We start from the raw sequence: 27836 nt of genomic DNA, 5'->3' as shown, positions 1-27836 counted from the left end.
AGGAGTTTGCACTGATTTCACACATCATCTTGTCGACAAACCTAAGATGGCTGCTGTTCCCACAGGTGTTTTCCCGTGGCTTGGGAAAACTCCAAACAGTAGACTCCACAATAACTGCACAGCCTGCAATGCAACCAGTTTCACATTTGCCTCCCATCCTTCCTGATGGGCCAGCTCCAGCCTCTGGAGATCTTGGCTTTGGGCTGGTGGAGGCCTCTCACGGCTCATCTGGGGACAGGAGGTGGTGACAAAAGTGCAATGAGGCTCCAGGATTGTGTAATCCAGCTGCAACTCAAAAATAGTAGGTGACAGCTCCCCAAAGAGCCATCTACTACCAGAGCCTGCTACATTTCTTTCCCTGAAGTTTCACTTCAAAGCTTGGGCAAAGGAGAGGGCTAGCTTGGCTCTGAAATAACCCACCTATTTCCCTCTGCTTGACACACTGCAAATCCTTACTGGTGCTGACATCTACGCTCTCCCAAACTCCCATATTTTTTAAGAACAGTTGAACCAACAAGCGCTGGGAGAACACAGAGCCTGTGAAGCCACCTTGGCTGTGTTTTAATGCCTTCTGGAAAGACCCTAATGCAAGACAGACATTCATGATATGTTTGCACTTGTAACTAAGCACTGGTTAAGCTTGAGCTTGGCTCTAATGAGCTCTCCCCAAAATACCACACATGAAATACAGGCAAAGAGACAGGGATATTGGTTTCAGTTACGTGTGAAGGAAAGTCGATTTCTAGCAGCAAGAAGTCAGTAGACATGAGGATCCCCGTATTGCCTCCCAGCTCTGCTAATGACTGTCCATGCTTTAAAAAACAGCTAAAAATTGCTTTGATACTACAGTTCTGGAATGAGTCCCTCAGATACAACCAGAACAACCATGAGGCTGGAGCTGGACTGAGTTCAGTAAAAACCACAGATGTTCAGATCTACTAAAAAATGCCAAGAAATTGAGTTTGCCCTGACTTTCTGCTTTGTGTGAGGAGCTGGAGAGTGACAGATCAGGGAGATGCTCTGCTATAGACTTAAGGCAATGAGTCTAAGACTTGCTTACATGACCAGGTAGCAATTTGGATAACGTGACAGAAAGGGGAGCAAAAGTAATGCAACAGCAGTTAAAGAAACTGCTATTTGTCCAACAGCCACATGTCAGCTTAGACATGCCTTTTGAAGTCAGTGGTATTACTGCTGGGTAGGTGTAAACTCATGTCTTGGGTCACTAATTTGAATACTTAAATCTAGTGAAGACTACTGAAAATGCATGCCACATCTTTGTTCATGCCTTTAATTGCTGACAGAATATTTCCCAAGCATTTCAAAACTTAATTTTTCAAAGGCCTTTTCAGACAATTAGAACAGATGCATATGTAACAATAACCAAGAAACATGAAAATTATATGGATAATCCAACATTAACACCAGTTGATTCAATTACTGGGCTTAACCCCAAAGTTCAGGCTCCTCCTCGGGTTTGCAGACAACCTTTTGCCTGTTCTTTGGCCAACCCCAAACCCAAGTCTACTTCAGACAGTGGTAAAGAAGAGCTCACAAAGTAATATTCCACCTCTACTGCTTATCAAAGTAGACCAATACCCTGAACTAACAAAGCCACTTTTATCCAAAAAATTCTGAAAGTGGCTTCAGATTTCAAACTTATTTATTACTTTATTTTTCTACATATAACTTTTTCTACTATGAACTATGGTTCACGAGGTCTACAAAAAAACACATACAAGGGAAAAGGAAATGGGAGGGATCTCATAATAAATTCTGCATTACCTGAAAAGATAGGTAAGTATCCTCTAGTATTGACTCCCCTTGATGTTAAATCACCAGAAGCGGTTATATGCAGTTAAACCTAACCAGTTCTGAGCTGAGTTTTGAGTCTTGAATGGTGACACAGTAGATGAAGATGTGGGTTGCCTGGACTTTAAAAATCGTGGTTAAGAAATAATGAAGTCACGTAACAGCCATGACAAAGCATATCCGTAGCAACCATGGATGGGCACTCCTCCATCTTCATCCTGCCTGTGTTATGCATTAAGCCATCACAGGCATTGCAGCCCACAAATAATTCTCACACAACACCTGTGAGGCTTGCAGAAGTTCAGAGGAAGAGGACACAGCTCTGTTCAGCTCTGACAAATTACAGTCAATTCACTGTTACAGATTTTCTGTGTCTTCAAGGGCAATATGGTGTTACGGGGCACTTTCACGCCTTGTAGTCAGCACAGTCAAAAGTTTCCTGAAGGCTACCTCAAAAATCCATCTCAGCAGCCGTGAGCAGATGTTATTCCAGCCTCCCTTTCAACAGCTGCCGGACACCTCCGAACATGGGGCTGCACCGGCAGGACTGGAGTGATGCATACCACATCCCCAGCCGCTGGCAGGCCAGCAGCATGCTGCAGACCTCAATCTCCTTCCTGCTCCTTTTTTAAACTTCACAGTGTCAGCTGAGTTGAGCCAGTTTTCTGGATGCTTTCCTATTTCCTTAATAGTTCAGCAAGCAGCACTAAAAGCGCGAAAGGGCTCAGCACACATTTTAAAAGGAACACGACACTGACAAGAACTACTTGGCTGTCGCTGCTGTGATGGAGATGTATCAGTCTTTGCTTTCCTCCTGTTTTTAAAGCTGCTCTGCAGCATGTTTTGTTGCATTTCACCGGGAACTTTAAAAGGCTCCTGTTCTGAAGTGATTTTAGAAGACTGCCTCCATACAGCAATGTTTTTTCTTACCCTGACTCTTCAGCTGTAGTTGAGCTTGGTAAGATGGTGCCTTGGACAGCTTCTGAACTTGCTTTCAGGGCTGTTTCTTGTTCACCCCTGTGGTTAAGATTTCCTTGTAATCATAGCTGTACAATGCTTCCTATGGCCCCCAAGGAGAAAAATCCCTAAGGATGGGCTGTGGGGCAAGGACTCTGAATTCTCCATTACATGGCATATAGCCCCAAACACCACATTTTCTGTCAGACAAACTAGAAAATAGCATGCTGAAAGCTCAGGTCCAGTACAGAGCAACAAGGACAACAAGAATCAGTTCTGTTTGAACAAAATTAGATCTGACTCCCTCTATAAAATTGTTGAAAATCATCCCTTATGCTCACCAAATGATCTCAGCAGGTACATGTTTCCTAGACAAAAGATCCAACCTCTTTTTCAGTGATGAGAAGTCCATCATGACCCCTGGCAAACTAAAGATTAATGACCTACTTCAGTCAAAAAAACCCACCATATTTCAGCTGGATTATATGGACATCCATTGCTAACAACTTCCAGTTGCATGTCAAAAAAAAGCCCAATACCCAGATTTAAGGCAGGGACAGTTCTGGTTTGATTTCCAAGTCAGGAAAACCTGGCTGTAATTGCAGTCTCCCAGGTAAGCCACGCTTCCCCCGCACTCCCACCCACGCTACATCCAGGTGTTTAAGGAGGTACTACTTTCCTCTCCAGAGAAACACACTGGCCTCAAGCAATCGTTAATTAGCACTTTGCTGATCGATGAAGCACCAAAGAGCATTTACTCCTATGTTGCCACTAACTCCATAACTGATAATTACATTTTTGTCAGGCCGCCAAGGTCCTCACACACACCTGCATGATGCCCACACAGTTGTTACGAAGACATTTATAATAATTAATTGTAACGTTCCTATTACATATCTCATTACCTGCTTCCAGCAGCAGCACGTAAGTCCAACAACAGGCATGTCTAATTTTCCCTCCTTGTTAACCGGGTTCACATCATTACAATAACGTCAGCTAAAAGCATCTACTGTTTGCATCCTTTGAAGCTTTGATTCATTTTTTTCTGACACCTTAATTTAATTCTAGATGAGGATTCATGCTTTCTTTTCTTCTTCTGTTTTCCCCTAGCTATTTGTTCACGCCTTCCTGACTAGTCTAGACAGCCGTACCACTTATAATTTTCCCAAGATGGACACTTTCCAAACTGCATGGCTCTCCTCCCACAGAACATGGGCCAAGCTTCATAAAACCAAACCTCTTCCCACAGATCACCATTTCCCCAGCTAGCAATCAACTTCCAGAGCTGAAGAGGTGGGAACTAAAGGCCATGCAAGACATCCAGGACCCTTCCCAGTTTCCGAAGGCATCTACTCTCCATGTATCTTTCCACCAAGATGCACCCCTCATGCTGATGTTTCTACTCCCTCTCCGCTTTGTGCTCACCCTTGGAGCCTCCCAAGCTGCTAACAGTGATGAGCCCCTGCTGCAGTGCTCCTCTTGCAGGTCTTCATGCTGCCCTTTCTCTGGGAAAGCAAAAAGCCCTATAGAAATCTTCCTTCTCCCTGATCTGCTTCCAGTCTGTACTGCATTTTATTCTTTCTTTTTTCCCTGCACTATGTTCTGGTTTTATGTCCTTCTCAGTTTCCACTTTCTCTCACAGGTTGCTGGCACTACTGACAGCCATCTGCACTTAATCTTTTTGGGGTTAAGTCTTACACACAACTATTTGCTTTCCCTGTTGGCACTTTCAGCAGTCTAGGCAAAACTCTGAAATTTTCCTGTGGCAATAGCAGTGGGAGGTCCCAGACAGTCAGGGAAGGGGCTTTACTCCTTCTTTTGTCATGGACTTGCATTGCAGAACATTTGTGGTAGCTGATTCCCATCCAGGTTAGGACACACAAGCTTCTCTGGGGCTCAGACATCAAGTATGGTCTGTGACCTTGAGTCCAGAGGTCTACACAATCACAGGTGCCATGGAGGGAGCAGAGACTGAGAGCGTCTTCCAGCAGAAGGATGGGGGCATCAGATGGGGGCATCAAATGATACTGTAGAAATCAGGTTCAAGGCAATCAAAAAGTGGTGAGTCTCAAGAAAAGGCTGGACAGCATCATGGAGCATAAATCCATTGAAAGTCACTGCATATGTAGAAACAACTAAATACATGGAAATTACTTCACCACAGAGAGCCCTTCATCTTAAAACACTGGATGGTGGGAGAGCATGAGCAGGAACCACCATATAGCATTACCCTCCACTTACAGTCTTCCATGGGTACCTGGTTTAGGTATCTGTTGGTATGCTGTGGGTCTTCAAGGGGGCAGGGGGGAATGCTACCAGCCTTATACTGTACGTGAAAAAAAGAACAGTGCAGCTGGTTCATTTCAGCTCTTTCACAGCCAAGCAGGTGGCAAGGAGCATTTCAGCTCTGAAGCTCATCTTTGCCTGGTACTCCCCTGAGTTACCACTGACCAGGTACTGGCACCAGACATGGGCAACCTGATTTTCACATCATGCTTGTTCTTCTTGATCCACAGTCTTTGTGTCCTTCCTCCTTGCTGCCTTCTTCTTTGTCATCAATAGGAAATAGTTATTGTCAATTTTAGAAGGCAAGGCTGGGACAAGTGCTGGAAAGGAATTCCCACCTTCTGAGAGATGTGGTGGGGGCAACTACCTGCATGACTTGACAGGGCTTGTGAAAATCCCTTACAGGTCACTAAAGTCACCCCTCATTAGCACTGGAGCAAAACTCATCCCTCTGCCTTCCCAACAAACTCATCTTGTGGACTGCTCGCAAGCTGGCTTTGCTTGGCTCAAGCATATTAACTGAAGAAACTCACACACATTTCACCTTGATGGAAGCTTCTGAGAATGATTTTAAGAAAATTGGTTTTCTACTGTTATCCTCTGTTTTATTTCCACGTCTAAACATTTGTGTGCGAGACACCAGGAAACGTGAGTCACCTTGATTTATTAATGGCACACCAGTTTGCTGCTTGCAACTATGTCCAAGTACGTCATCCCAGAAAACCACAACACTCATAAATGACATCCCAAACAGAGACCTTCATCTCCAGAATATCCTGCTTGGTTCCTCCTGAAAATTAGGCAGACGAGTGGCCATGAAGAAACAGTTATCAAAAGCCCTCTGGCTCACCTACAGCAATACTATTTTTTAATCAGGAAACTATATCACTGTTCCCATGCCAAATGAGAGCATGTCCTCCCAAGCATACTACTTTGTTTCCAGCATAAGAGAGGAGAAACTCCAGGACCAGAGGTGGGGTGAGACTTCTGTGGTTGATGGATCTCAACTCATTTCCCAGCACTGAACTCTCAGCCATTAAACTGTTCATCGAGTTTTTCTGGCATCTCTTGGGGAAAGACACTACCTCTCCGTGTCACTCTGCCCAGGTTAATAGTGGTTAAATACTTACCTGAACTCTTGGGAACTTCTGAAGACCAGTGCTGTGCTGAGGAAGGATACTGATAAAAGCTGACCTTTCGTGGATGAGGCTGGTCTCCTCTGGATCCTGTTATTCTTGACAGATGGAGATGCTTCTCCAGAAAAGCACTGAGAAGAGATGCCTTGTTGAAGGCATGGGAGAACTTGCTCTACCATATGTGGAGCTCCACAAGTGAGTGTCTACAGAGGACTCCAGCCCCTGGATTTGGTATCGCAGCTTTCCTTTGTGGACCTCAGCAAAGGAGAAATGGTGCTGAAGCACCCCATAAATTCTGGGCACTGTCTTGGTGGTTTCTCATGAAGTTCCCTTATGCAGTGCCTCCAGTTCACTTTGGATTTTACTTTGTGGAGTCTCTGAAGGTTGAGGTCATCACTAAATGGGCATGATGCCACACCGGTTAAAAATGTGCTTTCTCCACCTTGCTGGCACTCCAGCCCCAAGTTCCTCTTCACTAGAACAGCACTTAAACCCATACAAAACCAAAACTCCTGAAAAGTACTGATTTTTTTTTTTTTTTTTTGCATGATTACTTTGATTCTTTGAGATGAGCAGAAAAAAAGACTTTTTATAGACTTTTGTGCCACTTCATGTCCTCCAGCTTGGGATTCAGCTCTAGGTTAGACACCTGACTCTAAGGAGATGATCCAGTTGCCCACATGGAGGTGTCTACCCTCATTTCAGGTGGTGTACATTTGCAGGCAGGTTCTCACTTGCCATCTGCTACTGCAAATGGTTTAGAGTTTTCTGTAAGTCCTGTGACATATCTGCCAGCCCTGCACAAAGGTTTTGGCCAACTGAAGGCTTTTCAAATCGCATAAGGATCCTATGGTTAGGTAACAAAATCCTGCTCTAGGTGTCTGCAATGTAGGTATTAATGTATGAACAAGTTGTCTAAGAAATCTTTTATCCAACAAGCCCCGACCCCTGCAGTATCTAACATCCCACCAACTCAACACTTGAGGAGCCTATAGCTGAAAGGCTGAGGATCAGCCCAGTTAAGCAAATCCATGCCAAGAGCAAATCACATAATTTTTTCTTAACTGTGTGTCCTTGAAAAGTTTAACTTTACTGTATCGCTAGGCTTTCATGTTCAACATGTCATGACCTACTGTCCACTTCAAGAAGTCAACCAGGCCTTGAGACTGCTGCAGCTACTAGGCTAATTGATCCTTTAATTTAGAAAGATGATGCTCAAGCTTCTTAGATCTGGTTAGATCTTTTACTTCCACGTTCAGGTCTCCCCAGAAATGGAACCACATAAGGAATGACAAATTCTAAATAATGGTTTGAGACAACATAAACCAATACAGTGTTTTAGATCCTGACAAGAGCAAATCTTCCCAGGACCCTTAGTACCCTTCAGGCACCATATTTGCTTCATGATGGCAAGAGAAAACCCTATCTCCTGCCTTTTTCCTTTTCCAGAAATTGAGAGTTTTCCACAAAAGCACATCTCCTTTGTCTGGCATGGGGCAATCCTCTGTTCAAACCCCCAGAACAGAAGCAACATTGTGGTTGGCTTGGCTAGTTCTTTTGCAGAACATCTTTAGTTTCCTCCAGCCTGAAAGAGCCCAAAGTGTCTCACGCCAACTTTTTCCATCACAACCAGAGATTACACACTTCTCAAATAACAGACACAAACTCAGGAGAAGGAGAAATTGGGCTACATTCTGTAACACATTATTCCTTTTTCCTTTAAAGTCAGTGGGAGTTTCAGTGGAAACAGGATGAGGTAGAAGTCCTTAGTGTACTTCCTCTAAGTAGACAATACAAAGCACAATATATTTACCTATTCAGTGGGTTGCTTCACTTCAATGTAGTTTGATTTCCATTTCAAACTTTTAAAATCAAACCAGCACATATCTCGCACTTCTTTTTTAACCCCAACTTGTATTCTCCACATTTCCCTCAGAAGTCCACTATTTTGCACCAGTTCAGGGCTCCTGGTGGTCAAAAGGACTCCTGCAATGAAATTCAGTCTTTCCTTACATTTTGGGAACAATGCTGAAGTAGACAAGCTCCCTAACTCCTTTCAACTACTACTTAAAAAAATCCAACCAAGAAGCCAATCCCCAACCAGAATATTTATACATAAAATGCATGGAAAAAGTATGTTCAGAGTCCCATCTAGAGTATATACTTGGAGACCAAATATAAAAAGCCCTAAAATCAGTATTGAAGTAATTCAAAGAACCCCATGTAAAAAAGCTATCCTCCATGATGGTTCCAACAATGTTGCCTGGATTAGAAAGCTTATTCCAGATGTTACTGCAAGTTTTGAAATCTAAGGTTTTCTATGGCCAGAGACATCGTTCCCTTTTGGTAGAGTATTGATAACATATGTGTCCTCTTTTTGTTTTTTCCTAACACCATTTTGAAAAATGCTTTTAGTTTCATTTACACATTTTGCACCATTTCCTAAATCAGTCTGTAATTGACCACAAGAATTTAAAAAAAGCAGGGGCAGGGGTTTTGGAATTTCAAAACACAAGGAATTACTTTAAAGCAATTTATAAGATTGATTTTAAATCTATGAAATAAAACTCAACATCTTACATGCATTCAGCAAATCTCATCCAAAAGGCTTTATAAGCTAGAAGACAGACTTCAAAATCTATCATAAGCTCCAGTCAAATGCAAGCCACCTGCTCCACACAGCAATAGATACGGAAGGAGGACCTCAGGCAGGCTGCAGTGGTTATTTCAAGCTCTGGACTTTTCCAGAATCCATTGAAACTAAGCTCAGAACTGCTATATCCAGGAAAAGAAGACAGTGAGACAGGGCCATAGTCATGGTCAAAGTGTTGTAACATAAATGGTCCAGGGCTACATCACTCCTTTTTAGATGCTAGTGAGTCCATATGAGGCCAAGGCCAGACTACAAGGAGAGCTCAAACGAGCTCTGTTTCTGCTACATTCATATATTGCCTTCACGCAAAAGGCAAGCAGAATCTGAAACCAGTTATTTGCAGGGCAACCATCACCACGGGGTACAACACAGTAGCTCTTTCAACTCACATGTTACACTGGGCATGGATTTCCAAATCACTGTGCTGCTCTAAAGAAGTCAGGAATACCAAGAGCAGCTGACACTGCAAAGCACAGCTTGGGTCACAGGAAGAACCAGTCTCAATATTTGGACTGACATCCAATCATGTTTTATGTGCCACAAAATGCACATTCACTAACCTGTCACTTCAGTACCAATATATGCCTGGAGAAAGCATCAGTGCTGCAAAGCAGAGGACACGACACTGGTATCAGGTAGCTCTCTTTTTCTCAAGCACTTTTGTAAGCAGTATTTCTGTTGGTAACTCTCATAATGAAGTAAAATGAAGTGAGTTGCCCACCCTATGACACCGAGTGTCACCTGAAATGCCTATGTGGGCTCCAGCTGCCATTAGAGAAGGTGATGTTTCAGTGATGAATATGGTCTTGTGCCCTATGTCTCAGATCGCCTATGGCGCCTCAAATGACACAAGGCAATTGAATTGCTCCATAAAGGTGGGTATCTCAGACTGAATGCCGGAGTCCAGGAGACCCCTGGAATGCACTGAGGAAAACTTCTTAAGCCAGGTAATGGACCACCCTACCACAGAGGATGTGACACTGGACCTGTTAGTGACCAATGCAAGTGAGATAATCGGTGGCATCAAGATTGGAGGCAGCCTGGGCTGTAGTGATCATGCACTGGTGGAGTTCACAGTCCTGAGGGATATGGGTCAGGTGAAGAATAAATTCAGGACCATGAATTCTAGGAAAGCAAACTTCCAGCTCTTCAAGGAATTAGTCACAGTACCATAGGATCATAGAATAATTTAGGTTGGAAAAGATCACCAAGTCCACCCATTACCCCAGCACTGCCAAGCCCACCACTAAACCATGTCCCCGAGCACCGCATCTGCACATCTTTTAAACACCCCCAGGGTTGGTGACGCCACCCCCTCCCCGGGCAGCCTGTGCCAGGGCTCGGCCACCCTTTCCATGAAGGAATTTCCCCTCACACCCACCTAAACCTCCCCCGGCACAAGGTGAGGCCGGTTCCCCGTGTCCTGGCGCTTGTTCCCTGGGAGCAGAGACCGACCCCCCCTGCCTACAGCCCCTGCCAGGCAGCTGTAGGGAGCCACCAGGTGCCCCTGAGCCCCCCCTCTGCAGGCTGACCCCCCCAGCTCCCCCCGCCGCCCCCCCCCAGCCCCTGCCCCAGCCCCTGCCCCAGCCCCTGCCCGGCTCTGGACACGCTCCAGCCCCTCTGCGTCCCCCCTGCCCTGAGGGGCCCGACCCTGAGCCCAGGCCCCGAGGGGCGGCCGCACCGGTGCCCAGCACAGGGGGACGGGCACTGCCCCGGCCCTGCCGGCCACAGCGCTTCTGACAGCGGCCAGGGCGCTGCTGGCCCCCTTGGCCACCTGGGCACGCTGGGGGCTCCTGCCCAGCGGCTGTGCCCAGCGCAGAGCCCCCCCGGCCCGGCCGGGAGCAGCCGGCTTCTCCAGGAGATGCTGGGCGAGACGGTGCCAAAGGCTTCGCTAAGGCCCAGGCAGGCGCCAGCCACAGCCTTTCCCTCAGCCACCCAGCGGGTCCCCTTGTCCCAGCAGGAGATGGGGCTCCTCACGCAGGACCTGCCTCTCACAGCCCCACGCTGGCGGGGCCCGATCCCCTGTGAGCACTTGCACCAGCTCCCCCAGTGCCCTCGGGTGGATCCCATCCAGCCCCGTACACGTGTGTGTGTCTCGGTGGTGTGGCAGGTCGCTGACCATTTCCCCTTGGATTACGGGGGCTCCATGCCGCTCCCCATCCCTGCCATCCAGCGCAGGGGGCTGGGTGCCTGGAGAACAACTGCTCTGACTGTTAAGGACTGGGGCAAGGGCAGCACTGGGCACCTCAGCCTCTGCCTCAGCCTGTGTCGCTGCTTCCCCCGCATCCAGTAAAGGGTGCAGATTCTCCTAAGCAAAAGGAGGGAAATACTAGTGTCATAGGATCTGCACTGGCATTTTTGATAGGATGCAGCAAAGACCATGTCAGGCGTTACAAACCACTAAGAGGACAATTCTAGCAGCATTACGGAGGTTGTGCCAGTGCAGTTCCCTAGTGAGAGGCCCCAGATCACACCCATGGTAGAGGCCGGCTGGGTTTTTTCTAGGGCACCTTCTGGTTCTAGAAGCCGTGAACCCTCAGCGGTACTCCAGAGGCATGGGGCCATATCGTCATCTGGCTCCTGAGATGTTGTGGCTGCTGCTGAGTGGAAACGAAGCTGCAAGCACATCTCACAAATCGCAGTATTCCTCTGATCGCTTGGGGGACCTTCTGATGTTGCAGCCTTGCCTTATCTCTGCCAGGGCTGTAGGAATACTCCGCATCCACGGGAACGCACCTCCTGCGAGGAGCCTTGGAGTGCAGTTTACACAGGGTTGAAGCCTGTATAAGACAGCAGGGCCACTGAAAGAAGAGCAGGTGGGGACGTACAGGCAGCCAGAGCAGAGGGAACCAAAGCAGAGCTTTGAACGTGGATCAGTGTTTGCCTGAATCGGTTTCACTCATGCTGGCTCAACACGTGCTCACACAGCTTTGGTGGAAGACTGTGAGGAACTGGCTTTTGGGCCTGCTGGAGAGAGCCCAGAGGAGGGCCATGACAATTCTCAGAGGGCTGGAATGCTTCTCCTGTGAGGACGGGCTGGGAGAGTTGGCATTACTCAGCCTGGAGAAGAGCCGGCTCTGGGGACACCTGAGGCCATTCAATACTTAAAGGGGACTTAGGAGAGAAAGGTGGAGAGAGACTTTTTACCAGGGCCTGTAGTGACAGGACAAGGGGCAACAGTTTTAAGCTGAAAGAGGGTAGGTTTAGGTTGGACATAGGGAAGAAATCATTTACGATGAGGGTGGCAAGGCACTGGCAGAGACTGCCCAGAGCAGCTGTGGGTGCCCCATCCCTGGGGGTGCTCAAGGCCAGGCTGGACGGGGCTGGGAGCAACCTGGGCTGGTGGAAGGTGTCCCTGCCCCCGGCAGTGGGGTTGGACTAGATAACCTTCAAAGGGCCCTTCCAACCCAAACCATTCTGTGGTTACCACCCATGGTAGAACTGCCAATGACACCCAGTTGGCCTTATCTCTGAACTTTCTGGGCCTGAGGGTGGAAAAAATAAAGAACTTGATTTTTATTCTATTAGTGGTTTCCCTTATTAGAAAAAGGCATGTTACACTAACTGAAAGCACATTTCTAAGACGCTGAATAAGAGAATACCACATTTGAACATCTGTTTGGTGCTGGTGACCTCCTAGGGCATGCAGAGCTGAACTTCTCCCTGAAAACACAAGGCAAGTCTTTAACAACCTCTATTCTGCTCTTGGAGTCTGAAATTGCTGGGAATCCTCATTTAGCCAGACTGATAACCTGCTTCCCCTCCCTTTGTCCATTGGCTGCCTGTGCCACTGCCCACTAGGACTACCTGCACCTTTCCAAGATCTGAAAAGAAAAAAAAAAAAGAAAAGAAAATTCCCTAGGATGTGTAGAGGAAGGGACAAGATACTGCCCCTAATAAATACTGAGAGCCAACATTAACACTGCATTAGCCACGTTCCCAGCTCAGTAGCTGTGGGGTTGAGACTGACCCTGGATGCCACCAATGTGTATGTTAATGTTTAAAAGTACTTGTGGGCTTAGGAGCAGGTTAGAGTACACAGCTCACCCTGAGCAAGTCTGAGATCTCTCCATTTCAAAACATAGGAAATGCTGTAAATACCATAGCAAATGCAATTACCAGAGTGTGATAAACACCACTTCGTTAGCAGGGACCACAGGAGGCTTCTCCCGTTTCAGATGTTTCTGACTATGAGCAGGAACTAGACGTCGGTCCTGAAGTCTGGACACAGAACAGGCAGGCAAATGCCTTGGGGTGCCTCCCATCTGGCCTTTCTCTGTGCTGGTGCTGTGATGGCACCAGTGTGCTCCTTCACATCCTCAACATCTGTAATGTGTTCCTGGATCAATGACCATTTGTAAGAAGCAGGATGCGTTCTGGTGGCTCCAGAGTGCCACTGACTTGGAAGCGCCAGGGCAGCTCCTGTCCGTATCACAGCTGCTTCTAGACGTCGGTTAAATATAGGAGGGATTTGTCACTGGATGTGGTTTTGAGCCGTTTTGATAGCAGTGGGAAAGATTTTAGCATAAAATATTATTTCCAAGACACATTTAATCTACAGTTCTGCACTTTTTGGAAAAGAACCAAGGATCACATTTGTTCCCCTGCCCTTTGAAACTAAGATTTAAGAAAACACAGGCTCAATTAGGATTTCAAGGGACAGATTGTGAAGTGGTCACTGAACTCAAACAAAATGTGCCTGGATTTAAAACATGTAAAAGGGCATAAACACAACCACCAATGGTAGTAACAACCGTTCCCTGAGGTCACCTTAAAACCGCTTGTTTGCTATCCACAGGCTTTTCCCAACATCAGTATTCGTGTCCAGCATGGCTGTAGTTGTCTGAAGGGCCCAGGGACCCTGCAAGCGATTTTTAGAAAAATTCACCTCCAAGTTGTCTTTTTGAGTCAGCTGATAGAGGTGGGCTTTGGATGCTATCTGGTACTCCTAGAGTTGCTCAGTGACAGCGTGGGGGATCTAAACCCTCTCCAGAGGCACCAAGTCACTGCTGTCACCATAGCCATCCAGTCTGAGGAACAAGAAGTGGACAGGGAGAGTGCTCTAAAACCCTATATAGTCCCTCCTAGAGCCATGTCATGACCTGTGTAATGGAGGCAGGCAGCAAAAGAAGAATGTCTCCTTCTGAGTAAGAGACCCACCACAATCTCCCAGCTTGACCCAAGCCTTGTAAACGATGGAGATTTCGTCACATCAGTTGGCAACACATTTTGGTGGATTATTTCCTCATTTCCTATTTCCATGGTTTTTTTTCATTTTCTCTCATTTACACCTGTTATTTTTTCTTAGTCTCTGCTTACAGATACCTCCCCAACAGAAATACTTAGAGACCAAGAAGCAGCTGCATATTTTCTTCCCACAGATAAGGCACATACACTGATTCTCACTTTAAGGCATCTTTTACAGACAACAAACAAACTCCTTCCCATCCATCTGAGACCTCAGAGCTCTTTTAAAGCATGGGCTGGCATCTGGCTGAGGTCCCCTCTGGTCCCTATGGCTAAGCCCCTTCTTCATTATCCCTCCTCTTCCACACCCCAAGATGATGCTTTTAAGGTAGAAAAGAGCTTTCCTGCCCTACAATGAAATGGAGCATTTCAAGTGAACGTGGCTGCTACATTCACACTGCAAAGGCTCTGAAACAGGACTTTTTTGCCCATGTAATGGAAGTGGGGACTTACAGCATCTGAATTTCTATTCCTGTCCTCAGCCAACATCAGTACAAACTGTTCCTCCACTTTGATTTCCCTTCCTTTCTCTCCCCAACTATCATCCAGTTAAGCAACTAACTGAATTTTTTCCACAATAACAAACTATAATCAAAACCATCTAGAAGAACATAATTGTGTTCAGACCCTGTCTAAAGGCTCTGGGAAGACAAAAAGCAAGCCAAACAAATGAACAGGCTCTGAAGTGCGTAAACAGTGAAGACAAAAGAAGGTGATAAACTCATTGCATTTTGAGGCAATGAAGAGGAAACTGTCACCATCTACCTGAAGAAGGAAGCCAGGCTTCATAGCACCAGCATGCTTTGGTTTGAATAAACAACCAAACTTCATGTTTGCTCATGTGTCACCTGTCTGAACATATCTCCTTACTCAAAGTACAGCACTGCCTGTGAAACAGGGCTGGAAGCCTCAGAGGAAGAATGGGAAGGGCACAGGATTCAGACAAATAATTTTAGAGCCAGAAAAAGTGTTCAGATAGTTGTTTCTAATCCCAGTGGGGATAAATCCTGGGTCAAAGAGAATTGTCTCCACTGGACTGGGATACAGAGCCTAACACACACCTGCCTCACTTTTACCACCTGCAGAACGGGAATATCTCTCCTGCTACCCCTGCACAGTGATGATGAGTCAGTTTGAGGACAACGGTATGCAAGTACTAGCTTGCATTTCAGTCCCACATCTTGTCTCAATATAAAACACTGTACTGACATTCGCCCTTGCAGTAGCTAGTACTTCTGCTGGTTCCCCTCTGATTTAGGAAATGCAAAAATACTGCAGAACAAGTCCATTAAGTGCTTTCAGATCTCAGGAAATAGGTTTTTTGCTTTCTTGCTCTTAAGTTTTTTGGGCAGAAATTCAGACCTGGTTTTCTGGCTGTATTATTTCCCCTTCACATTATATAGTGTCATGGAAACTTGCTTGTCCCTCAGTATATTTTTCCCTATCGTCATTCATTTTACAGATATCTGGGCTAACACTTGTACCATATTCTTAAAAAAGACCCTACAAATTGGGGCAGCAAAAGGAGGTAGTCACTGCACCAACTGCCAGAGGCACTTGCAATGATTTGAGCAGCAACCAGCTGCAATTGGTCACACCAAAACTGTACACTCACAGTCCCTTGAAACCGACTGCTCCGGTTTGTCACTTCATATTAGCTGCTGCAAGGGGCTGTGTGCTTCCAGGGCTGGCAATGAAGCCAAGCCTGGCACTGCGTGGCTGCTCCTGGCCAAGCGCAATGGGGCAAGGACACTTCTCCAGGGGAATTTGAATAGGCATTTGGCTGGTGGAGGCAGGATGGGCTTTACGAGGCTCTGTCTGCAGCTTCCATTAGGCATTATAACCACTGCTGCCTCGCAGCCAACTTGGCTTGCCATTTTTGAAAATAACCATCAAACTGCACAGGCTGTGAAAAACTATGTCCCAAATTGAAAGATCTCATCTCCCTTCAAGCTGCAATGGCTGATCTGGTTACAGACAGCATTACAGGTGTCCCACCTGCCAGCTGCCAACTGGCTTTTGGTGGCTGTTGATTTTAATAAACCTTTTGCTCCATCTTTTTCTGTATCTATCTCTCAGGTGGGTCAGGAGAGAGAGAAGTAGAACGGAAAGACTCTTCCCTGGATTCAGGGTCAACCGGGGCCAGCAACTAGACCAAAGTCCGGATCTGCCCACAGTGCCTGTAGGAGCAGTGTGTGCATCAGGGACAGATGCTGGCCTAGGACTGACTGCTGGTCCACATGAATCATCCTTCCCAACTGCTGACCAACACAAAGCATGGATTTGCACACACAAAAACACCTAACACATCTACAGACTCACCGATTTACAGAGGAGTTTGGTGGCTGCCATAATTGGGCTGAACAACACAGCATATGGGACCTCCCTCATTCATTTTGGCTGCTCTTAACCCAGAAAACTTGCCTGAGACTCACTCTGAATGTATTCCCCAAACCAGCTGTTCCAAACCAAGTAGGTGAAGAGTCAGGTGCACCCAGCTCAGATGTTTCCTTCCCCCTCCTGTTCCCAACCCAGTCAAAAGCACAGAAATAGTCCCAGTGGGCTGCTGCGAGCGGAATCGCAGGAGTCATATATGAGCATGTTCCAGTAGCTCTTACTACATCAGTACCTCCACTCTCTAAGGTTGAAAAATCATGCGACAAGTATGAATAATAAGCATGACTGGATCAAGAAACACCCATGACCTGCTTCTTCGGACTGCACATTTTGTTTTGCCTTGGGTTATTAAAATAATATGTACATCTTACAAGAACACCAGCCTTAACTCTTCTACTTGGAGGCCAGGTCCCAGGTACCCAGAGGAGCACCTTGAGTATGGGAGCCTGTGTTAAGGAAGGTGATTTGGCTGTGGGTGCAAGTGCTTTCAAGCATATGTTGCCCTGCACCACTTCATTTCCCAGCTCCAGTAACTTCCCAGGTCCCCACCAGCTGCCTCCCCTGGCCAGACAGTGCTTCCGTCCTTCACAGTCTATGTGTGGTAGGATGTCCTCTCTAATCTTCCCACACTGGGGAGGCCCTGAACAGGAGGGCGGGGCAGAAAAGCAGAGGAATCACCAAATCACTCACACACATGGAAAGAGACAAGGGACAGAAGTCAGCCTCCTCGTGTCTTCTTGTTGCTACTTTTCCCATGGCAGTGTCATTTCCAGAGGGTATGGATGACAGGTCCACCTCTCATTACAGTGCTGCAATTCCCAGCCCACCTTCACATGTGGATGCTCGGGAGGGCAGCCTCAAACTTTCCACTGCCCTGCTCCCCAGAGGGAGGTATCTCCCACTTCAGCCACTTCTGTGCTAACACAGAGGGAATGTGACCAGCTTAGTGAAAGTCCCATCCTACCTACCCTGAGACAACAGCAGCAACATCCTACCTGTGCTGTGCCCTACAGAGTTAGCCCCAGCCAGGAAGCTGCATCTTTCCAGCGTGACTGGGAAACATAGTACCTTGGCCGTTGGCTAAGAGTCAGCAGTCAGGGGCTTCCAAAAAAATCTTTTTCCATCTAAGAAAGCACTGTGGCACGATTTGTGCTTGGCAGCACCACCACAAGTCTTTCAACCACCTCTGGGCTGAAAACCCCAAGGGTACAGCACCCCTCCAGGCACCCTTGGATTTGAAACACAGGAAGGAAAATGGGGTTCCTTCAGCCCCCTCTTTGTCTCAACATGCAGAGCTCAGCTCACGCCAACTGCCTGTGTGGCCACTAGCATTTTTCTACCTCTGTGACGGTGGAAGAAGCCAGACAGACAGCTGAAAAGGTGTCCTGGGGCTGGAGTCAAATGCCTGCTTGCCACCAAGTTCATGTACACCAGCAGATAGCCTCGTACCACAAAATCCAGAAGATTTGGTGCATTTGGCAGAACTTTAAAGCGTGGCTCTGGATAATTAAAAGCAGCTTGGAGCCATGTGGGTCTTCATTAAGTTCCAGTTCCTGGAAGGATCACTGTTTCACCCTTCAGAGGAGGCAGATATGTATATACATGCACATACCCATGGCTCTCTAGGCATTACCTCGCTCAGAGGGCTGGAAACTGGATATTTTTAAGGATATCATGTACTTGGATGTGTCTGAGACATAGCCAGAGAGGTGTGCTCTGGAGTAATCTGCACTGCTTGATAGGGAGCAGGTCAGTCCAGACTCATTGACCAGGAACTGTGACAGCAATTTGGGACTCCCCTCATCTCATCCTGCACCCATGATGGTACCAGGAGGGTGCTAAGTGGCAGCTTCACCTCAGCAGCAACCCACTGATCATGGCTGCCAGTGGGGATGAGAGTTCACATGGGTGGGAAAAAGCTCCTTACTCAACCCCAAAATTCAGGCTGTTCACAACCAATATCAAGTTCAAGGCTCCCATGCTGCCTCAGGCCATCCCTCCTGCATTGTGCATGGCAGCCAGCCAGCCTGCCTCCCAATACAGAAACTGGGTGCCTCTAAAAGACACCCCAAGAACAAAGAAATTTCCCCATTTTTCTCCTGGGGAGTGCTCAGAACACCTTCTGGGTGCTATAAATATGATAAAGACCATATGCAATGCAAACATCCTGTGGATAATAAGACTGTTGTGTACTCCTTTGTGATCTTTATTCTGTATTTTAGCAGCCTGTGTGGCATGTGGAAAGACAGAAAGGGAGATGCCAATCAGACCTCTAAGATTCCCCTACCACAGCCTGGGTGGGAAGTCTTGGAAATAAGTCAATGCCATTTCTATGCCAAAAGACTCTCGGGGATGTTACCCGAACATATCAACTCTCTCGTGGTCTCCTGTCATCCCAGACACTTGTCAGCAGTTCTCCATTTCATCTAATATTGATTACATGTATTCAAATTAAACACAGATCGTAGGGAGGGGGTACGCTCTGGGTGGGTTTCTGGGACGAAAACAAAAGTGCTGTAAATTACTATTACAACAACCCAGAAGTGAAGTACGCTTTCTACGATGCTATTGGGCTAATGGAGCAACAACTATACTAACAAATGGCCGGGCAAGAAACTGAATGTAAAACAAGATCTTTCAAACCTCTAAATATTGGACCTTACTCTCATCTATTTCAAGGTCTTTTTGCCCTGCCCTTGCCACATAGCTCTGTTTTGAACTGAGAATATTTTCTGTTTCCCTAGTGGCTTAAGACCAGAGAAGGGAAGATCCTTTATGTGGCTCATCCCACAAGCAAACACAAAAGACCAGTACATGGGAATTAAAGAAAACTGTCTTAAGCCAGGCTGCTGCCTGCTCTTTTCCAGACCAGTCCTTTCCCTAAAACTGCTGGGTCTGGACTCCACAACAAGCATTTTCCAGTTCTGTGATTCGTCTCCCAGTACTTGGAGCAGAGAGGGAACTCCTCAAGCGCAGAAGTTCTTAACTGTTAAAAGAGAAAATCCAAATTGCTTTGTCACTCTATCTCAGTGGATACCATGGATGAAATTTCAGCTGCAATCCATTACAGTTATCAGCTTTTTTTTTTTTTTTTTTTTTTTCTTCAGTGGCCAGGCTTTGCATGATTCACACAGCGGAGTCACCTTCTGCATCACCAATGTCCGTCCTGCCACTGCAGGAAGAGCTCTGGTCCCTGCATCCAAGGCAGCTCAGGCCCTTACCAGAGATGCCACAGGGATCTCTCCAGCAGGTGTCTAGCCATGCTACTATTTAATCACTGTCTAGACTCAAAATCAGGGTGGTTAGAAAAATTTTGGGGACTTTCCCAACTTTCCTTCTTCTTTTCCCCTCTCCAGGGGCATGTTGCCTGGGGAGATGGATCAAAACAGGCCCCCACAGCAAACACCACATGCGCAAGCCCTTCTCTGGTAGCCCAAAGAGCTTTTGTGTAAGTGGCTATTTCTCTGTGATTTCAGCCCTCGTGGTCCTACAAAGTGCTACTGAATGAGACCTGTCACCATCCACCCAGGTGGAGAGCATCAGGGAAGAGACAGGCTGGGACCATTGCTGAACAAAAGTGCTGCTGCCCATAGATGGGTTCAGGGAATGACCCGACCGAGTGGCTCCCAGTTCATGCACACAGGTGCTGGTAAAATACAAAGAGTTCTGAAGCTATTTTCTCTACTTCTGCAGAGGAAGAATGACATTTAATTAATTTTTGCTTCGCATAATAATGGCAAGGCCATTTATGCAATTACTTTGCTTTTCTAACACGGTTCCCTTTTCAGCTGTTCCAAAGTGTTCCAATTGCAAGTGTCCTAATCAGGCCGTCAGGTTGTTACAGCAGCCAAAGTGCCACCAGAGAAGAGGACCCAGGCCCAAAGATGCTAAGCAGATATTTGTAGACTGCCCTGCTAACCCACTAATTACCTTGCTTTTTATTTGGGACACTGACTACTCTCATAAAAGCTTTATTACCACCCAGATAAATCTCTGGAGATGAAGGCAAGTTCATTCATCTAAACCAATTGAAGTAACAGCGTGGCTGAGAGCAGAAACAATGCAGGGAGAGAGGCTTAATAAAATATAATGTCCCCCCGCAATCTCACCAAGCTTAATTGAAGTTATTGGACTCTTTAATTTCCGCGGACTTTATCGCAATGCTAGTGCTCTCACAGTTGCTCACAACCGGTTTGACATGCTGCTGTTATTCTCTTGTTATGAAGCAGATGGGGTCATTTTACAGCTCTCCCATGAGAATAAAAAGGGAGGCAGAAAGACCATGTTTCCCTATCAACCTGTTAACAAAACCAGGAGTTAAAGCCTCTCTGAATAACAAATAACTACAAGCGCTGTTAGACACTTCTATTGACCTTATTATCACCAGACCTCAAGTCTCTTTGGCTTAATCCCTCGTGTGCAGACAAGGCAACAAGGACTTCTTTACCAGATTGTACAACCCTGCAGAAGGCCAAGTCAGGAAGAGAAATTACAACCTCTGGATTTCCACTAAAATGGTAAAACTCTGCAGGGGGGCAAGACTTCAGCCCCAACCCACTGTGTCACCCCCAGGCCTAGCAGCAGGCACTGTGAGAGGGGGAAACCGCACAGATGATTCCCACCTCCCAGCTTGAGCAAGCAGAAATCAACCCCCTCCGTGTAGAAAAGTGTCATTTCTCACTTAGCCATAAGAAAAATTTGTTGTGAGAAAGAGGCATTGGCACATATGGATGCTCTCCAGGCCTTCAAGACTTTCCCATTCCCCCTCTCCATCCCTGCAGGAGGATGCTGGCTGCACCACTGAGTGTCATCCCTATTTCCCAAAAAAAAGTCTGACCCTTTGGACTCCTTTTGAGCAAGAAAATGTTGCAAGACTGCTCCCTAAAAGTATCAGTAATGAAACACCAGCACCACGGGCTGCACCAGAGAAGAACTGGGTGGCACTCAGGGGTTTGTGAGCAATTTTAGGGGCACTGAGGGAAGCAGGAGGTAAAGGAAAAGGGATGCCTGGGGAGGCTTCCTGAGGCAAGGGTGACCCAAAGGCTGCACACTGGCCGGCACGGGGCAGCCTAGCATGCCTGCATAGGAAGCTGTCAGACTTCACAAACTCTTTGATACATCTGCAGGTCTTCTCTCAGGGTCGACATGAGATGTTGGTAAAAACATGGAGCTTTTAAGAAATTTAGTTAGGTTTTGATTACATCTTAATTGATCCTTTCTTTTAAAAAAAAGCACCTTATTAAAAGAAACTGCTGTGACTCCAAGATTCCTTAGACAGTGAATACTGCATTTCCCCCAGGGGCAGAAGGTGGGAAGAATTGACTAAAACTGTAATTCCAAAAGGGAAAAAAGGAGTGTTCCTGTGTTATTATCTCCACCAACATCAGCTCTGGGACTGGGCCAAACCTGGGACCCAGATATCTGCAACATGCTACAAGAAGGGTCCCCTCGCTCTGCAAAAAGTTGCAGTGACTCATTACAAGCCCAGCTCCAACCCCAAGCCTGGTGGGAACTCACAGCTTTAGCAACAACCTTGTGGAAACCACTGCGACAGCAAGCCCGGGTAAAGCAGGAGGTCTGCAAACACCACTAAGGGGCTGTAAGAAAAGTCAAGACAAAGTCCAATTAATTACTGTTCTGCAAATGTGGAAGGCAAAATGCAAGTGCCGAAAGAAAAAACAGCCGGAGCTACCATTGCTCTCCAGAGTGGCCAGAACAAGCACCTGAATGAATTTATGAGACTGTGGAGTTATTGGAAAACTATGGAAAGCAGCACCTGGCCCTCAGCCCAGACTACAAGGGGCTTAAAAAACACAGCTGGAATTAAGCTTCCAGTGACAGCAGCAAGCCCAGGATGGGGAATGTATTATCCTCAACAAGATGTGGATCTGGCCTCCTTTTACCATGTGCCATGAGCTTCCTAAAAATTAAAAGGGTTTTCCTGCAATGGAAAAGGCAGGTGGCACATCCCTGTCCATTGAGAAGCTCCTGCACATCTCTTGCCTCTCTTTTGCATCATCAGGCACATTTGCTGGGAAAAGGAGCTGTCAGGGTTTTCCTTGTTTCACCCATTGGGACAGCCCAAACAAGGCTGCCTGCGCACAAGGCATTACAGAGAGAAGAGGACAAGCAGGACAGCATGCCAGCCATCATCTTTGGGTCCCCGACCCCACGGCTGGCTCGGGCACACCCTTGAGAAGGGACCTCTTTCTTGGAGTGGCATGAGGTGAGGCAAATGATGTTCACGTCTCATGAGGGTCTCTCACCTTCTGGCTGAGCACCCCAGAGCTAACAAACACGAATCATTCATAGCAACTGCACATGCTTCCAGCGCTGAATTCTCCCTTAAAATGTCTGCCCCAGAAACATATAAAAAAGTAGGGCACAGGGCCACAAGCAAATACAGGGATTCAAAAAGTCTTCTGGAGTACAGGATCCAGCTGTAAACAGATTTCATCATCCCTTTATTCCAAACCTACCTGTGCATGCTGCTTTTAGACACAGCTCCTTTTTAAGATGTCCCTGCACACAGCTGTCCCAAGACCCAAAGGCAGGACCTTACCTGCTAACTAACCCAGCTGCCTTCTGCTCTGAGGCTCTCAGCGCGTTCATCTCTTGCCTCTGACTGCCCACAATGTCCATGATGGACTTACCTAGTAATTTTTGTCAGTACGCAGCAGCTAGTGAGACCTGTGACTCCTTGCTGCACTGTGAGCCTCATCAGGAGACCTTTCTCCCTCTAAGCTCTCCACAACTTCACACTGTCTCAGAAGCCCCCCTTGGATGTCCCGAGGCTTCCAAAGAGCCTCTTTTCCAAAAAGCTTCAAGAACAATGCTCCAAGTAAGGCTTGCTTTCTGTGCCATGAAGCCAGCATACACCAGAGGTTTTGGCTCTGGAGCCAGCACAGGGCAGCTTGGCAAGTGCATTTGGAAATGGAAATTGTTAAGTCTGTGATGGGATACAAGCAGACACAGTGGCAATTGGGAAAGTCACCAGTGCATGTAACAAGGCGAAGAAAGGAGCAAAACACTAGAGAGCTGCACCCTGGACATGGGCAGCTACACTGGGAAGAGCTGGGGAACAAGTTCCTAATACCATGGCAGCCAGAAATGCCATCCCCTTCCCAGGCTGGGGTATGCAGGTGCTGGGAGCCCGTGCTCGGCTGGGCAAACACAGATGCAGGCGCTGAACGGGAGCACAGTCAGCCCCAGCTATTTTTAACTGGTGCAGAGGAAGCTTTTACTTTTCATTATGAAGGGGAGGCAAAGTGTCCGTCCGTTGTGCTGAATTTATTCACTCAACGGGTGGGTGTTGAAGTATGTAAAGCCCCCAGCTCCGGTCTGTGCAACCAGCAGCTCTAATATCCCCCTAGTCTGCTCACAGCTGTGCAGGGTCAAAGAGCACAGCAGCTGAAACGCACTTTTGATACATATACTTTTGGTTGCCTCAACTTACCCTGGGGGTTTCTGCCTTGTAATTTCCATTAAAGCTAACTGGCAAGATTCACTGCTGGCATAAGCAAGCACCAATCCATCAAGATCCCCTACCTTTAGGTCAGCACAGCTAAATAAACAGTATGGAGGTATCACAAGCAGAGACTGGGAGCTGGAGCTGGTGGTCCCCCAACACCACTTTGCTCCCCCAGAGAAAAATCTGTGGGTTTGGCAGCAGCAGTGTCTTTACTTGCCAAATACATTGCTTGGGGCAGAGGAGAGCCTGCGGGCTGGCAGGGAGGAGGCAGGGCTGGGACTGGGGCTCTCCGCCTCCCCCTTCTTGCCCAGCCAGGGTTACAGCTCTGTGATCTAATTGTAAGGTTCATTTTCTCTTCAACATCAATTCCTGCTGCTGTCCCCAAATCTATATTTCAACATGACTGTTCCCCACTCACTCCCCAAAATACCAGCAGTGAGAAAACACTCTCTCACGGGACATCCCAAGGATCATCCCAAGGAGTAGGGCTGTGTCCCTGGCCAGACAGCCATGCAGCAGTACAAACTTGGTATGCTGGCTATCAGCCAGCTGGTGAAGGGAAAGGGCTCAGCTGGCTACAGAGCTCCCTCCATCCGTCTCCCAAACAAGTCACTAGTGCATTTCCTGCCATATGTAAACATTGTCCTTTGGATCAGTCCACAGAAAACAAGCGATGACACATGTCCTGTCCATCCTGAGCTAAAGAGACGCCTAAAATATTCTTGGCTACCAGTAGAAACCACCAGGCTGACAAAACAAGGTCTGGCACTAAAACAGCTCTCCAAGTTCCACTTATGTAAATGTAGATGCACATCCAGACTATGCACACACAAAACTACAGGTTGCTCCTCCCTGCCAAGGAAGTATTTATTAAAATCCTGTATTTCTTACACACGCTACAGTCCCATAAAGGGGCTCAGAAGCCACTAACAACAGGCATCGCTGGACTTTTCATACTAAAAATGTACTTTCTTAAGGGAGGATCGCCTAGAGGGTGAACTATTTGCTGTGGCCCCCCTTGAGAGGAGAAAGAGGCATTTCATTTAGCTTGTTCAGAAGTAAGTGCCAGCATCGCTCAGACGAACCATGCCCTCATCACTCAGGCGAAACGTGCCCTCAAGAATCTATTTTTCCCCAGCTGCTACAAAGACAGCTTAGGGCGGTTCGTTCAGGAGATATTTATGCTGTTATGTGGAGCGAGGCAAAAGTAATCCCTCACAGTCTGTCATGGTCCAGGCGCTGCTCTCACTACATGAGATGAACACAGAAGCACAAAAGCAAAGATCTGCTTCTGAACACTTCAGCTGAAGTTAAAAGTACGGGGTCTAGAGACAGCAAACCCAAGCACGACCTGGGTGGAGCAGAACAGGGTCACCAGCAATACTGGTTTCCAATCTATTGCTCATCAACAGGTTGATAGCGAGCTTTACTTGGGTCCACAGAAAGCTAAGGAGCTACCACAGAGGTCAGCTTTGGAAACAGAGTTTAACATCGTCCCACCAGTGTGTTACTTTGCCCGTGACACCGCAAAAGGGCCAGGAAAATCAGGGACCTGCTGCTCTGCATTCATAGACATATGTTTGCAAAAGCCATGGATGTGCCCGCTTCGAAAACAAGCACTGGAGAGCAAACAAAAACCTTACCCGGTTGTCCTCTTGAATCTCCCAGTCAGTGGAGAAGCTCAACACATGCTGTGCCTGCGAGCAGTTAGAAAACTGGAAAAGGCTGGCAAACATCCTTCTGTTTTCCTGAGTGTCCGGGAAAATCGCCTCCTGGAAGTTGACTCCATGCGGCAGGAGGATGTAGTTCTCATCCATTCTGAAACGCAAAGGGTGTGGGCAGCCTGCTGTGAGGCTGGACAGCAGGAGTCACCTCCCATACTTCAGCTGGGCTCACCCAGTGCCACCGAGGTCACACGGACAGGCTTTTAGCTCACCTGGCTCAGCTCTCCTGGCACTTTGTTGCCAAGATGGCAATTTCCACCATGGAGGACTGGACCAGGCAGCAGCAGTAAGGACCTAATGGGCTTTTGCCACCCTGCAGACACCAAGGAACCCCCATGAATCAAGCAAATTACATTTTGGCCCATGGTTCCTACTGAATTTGCACTGCTTTGCCCTTGATCCCAGAGTTCTCCTTTGAACAGTCAATGTAACTTCTGTAACACGTGTTCAAGGACCTTGCTACCAACCAAGCGCTGGGCGCCATCCATCCCCGTTTGCTTGTGCACCCAGTGTAAGGACACACCGAGCATTTCAAAACAAGCCGCTCAGCAGTATTTCACAAACCCTCTTGGACTTGTCGCGGCGATGGCTCTGTTCCCACAGCGGGTTTATTTTCTTGTTCTTTCGATGAGCCCAAAGTCAGGATTTGACTGGGAGAGCACCGAGAAAGCTGTCGGGGGACGGGTTTGGAACCCCCCCGGCACACCGGGCGGGCAGGCACCGGCCTCCCCTCCCCCCCTGCCCTGACCCCCGGCCGCGGGAGCAGCAGCAGCAGCACCCAGGGGCTGCCCCACAGCCGCTCCCTGCGGATCCGCTGCCCTGCAGTGTTGGAATATTATGGGTTTAGGGGCTGGGGGATGGCGGGGTGTGTGTGTGTGTGTGTGTGCATTTTTTTTCCCCCGATGAAACCGTGGGCGAAGGCGCAGCAGGGAGCGCGGAGCGAACCCTCCCGGGCAGAAGGTGCCCGCGGAGATGCCCCCGCCAGCGGAGATGCGCTGGTACCGGGATGCCGACCCGCCCCCCGCCCCGGGCCACCCCCCCACCCGCCCCGGGACTCACCGGAGGAAGAAGAAATACGCGTAGCCCTGCATGACGGTGTGCGAGTGGCAGGAGAAGTACCCGAGGCCGGTGAGGTTGAGGCGGGAGCCGGCGGGCACCTCCAGCATGCTGCCCCACGCCTGGTCGCACAGCAGCTCGATCTCGGCCGAATAAAAGAGCCCCCCCGCCCCCTGCGGGGGTCCGGCGGGGGGGCCCCTCTGCCAGGGCAGGTAGTTGTAGGCGCCGTAGGGGTCGGGGTGCAGCGCCAGCACCCGCGCGTAGACGATGATAGCGGCCAGCTCGGCTCGGCAGCCCTCGCTGAGCGGCCGCCACTCGGCCGGCAGCTGGCAGCCCCCCCCGGCTCCCGCCCGCGCCCCCAGCCCCAGCCCCAGCCCCAGCACCAGCAGCGGCAACAGCCGCGGAGGGGGCGGCATCGCGGGCGGCTCCGCGGCCGGGGGTGGGGGGGCGGGGGGTTGGGGGCGGCTGGAGCGGCGGGGGGGGGCGGTGCGGAGCCGCTGCGGGCTGCCCCGGAGGCTGCGGGGGGGTGGGGGTGGGGGGTGAGGTGCAAAAGGGCCGGGGTGGAGAAAGCAGGGGAGCAGCTAGGCGGAGATGCGAAGGGGCAGGGAGGCGAGAGGGCGGGGGTGCAAAGGGGTTGGGGCGGGAGGGGGGGCTGTGCCAGGAGGCAGATGCGCAAAGGGCTGAGATCCGGGCAGGCAGGGGCAAAACGGGCCGAGGGGCAGGGGGTGTGCAGGGGCAGAGCTGCGAAGCGCAGAGATGCGAAGGGGAGGGATGGGAAAAGACGGAGATGTGAAGGGGGCAGAGAGGCAAAGGGGAGGGATGTAAATGAGAGAGGTGCAAAGGGGGAGGTGAAAAGGGAGGGATGCAAAGGGGAGGGATGCAAAGGCAGAGTTGCAAAGAGGAGGAATGCAAAGGGGAGAGGTGGACAGGACAGAGAGTGGGGAGAGATGTAAAAGAGCAGAGATGCGAAGGGCCAGCACGCCCCGGAGGGGGGCAGCTCTGCCAGGCGTCCCCTGGCCGCGGGTGGGCACTGGCGGCACCCAGGGCTTCGGGAGGCGAAGGGGGGGCTCCCAGGGTGCTGGAAGTGCAAGGGTCCC

At 48.5% G+C, this 27836-nt stretch overlaps 1 protein-coding gene across 1 annotated transcript in view; it reads right to left on the bottom strand.

The window, feature by feature from the left end:
* The window catches only part of CCDC3 (coiled-coil domain containing 3), a 46616-nt gene extending 19083 nt beyond the window's left edge, over positions 1-27533 (bottom strand). Inside the window, exons 1-2 of the mRNA XM_056341778.1 lie at positions 26743-27533; positions 25603-25777 (exon numbers count right to left, since the gene is read on the bottom strand). Coding sequence (XP_056197753.1) covers positions 25603-25777; positions 26743-27155 — 588 coding nt within the window. The 5' untranslated portion in view covers positions 27156-27533. The remainder of the gene's footprint in view (positions 1-25602; positions 25778-26742) is intronic.
* Positions 27534-27836: the final 303 nt, after the last annotated feature.

Source organism: Falco biarmicus, chromosome 5 (genome assembly GCF_023638135.1).
Source record: "Falco biarmicus isolate bFalBia1 chromosome 5, bFalBia1.pri, whole genome shotgun sequence".
In the NCBI taxonomy this organism is placed as follows: domain Eukaryota; kingdom Metazoa; phylum Chordata; class Aves; order Falconiformes; family Falconidae; genus Falco; species Falco biarmicus.
The sequence above is the reverse complement of the archived record's forward strand: the minus strand, read 5'-3'. Positions and strand labels throughout refer to the sequence as shown.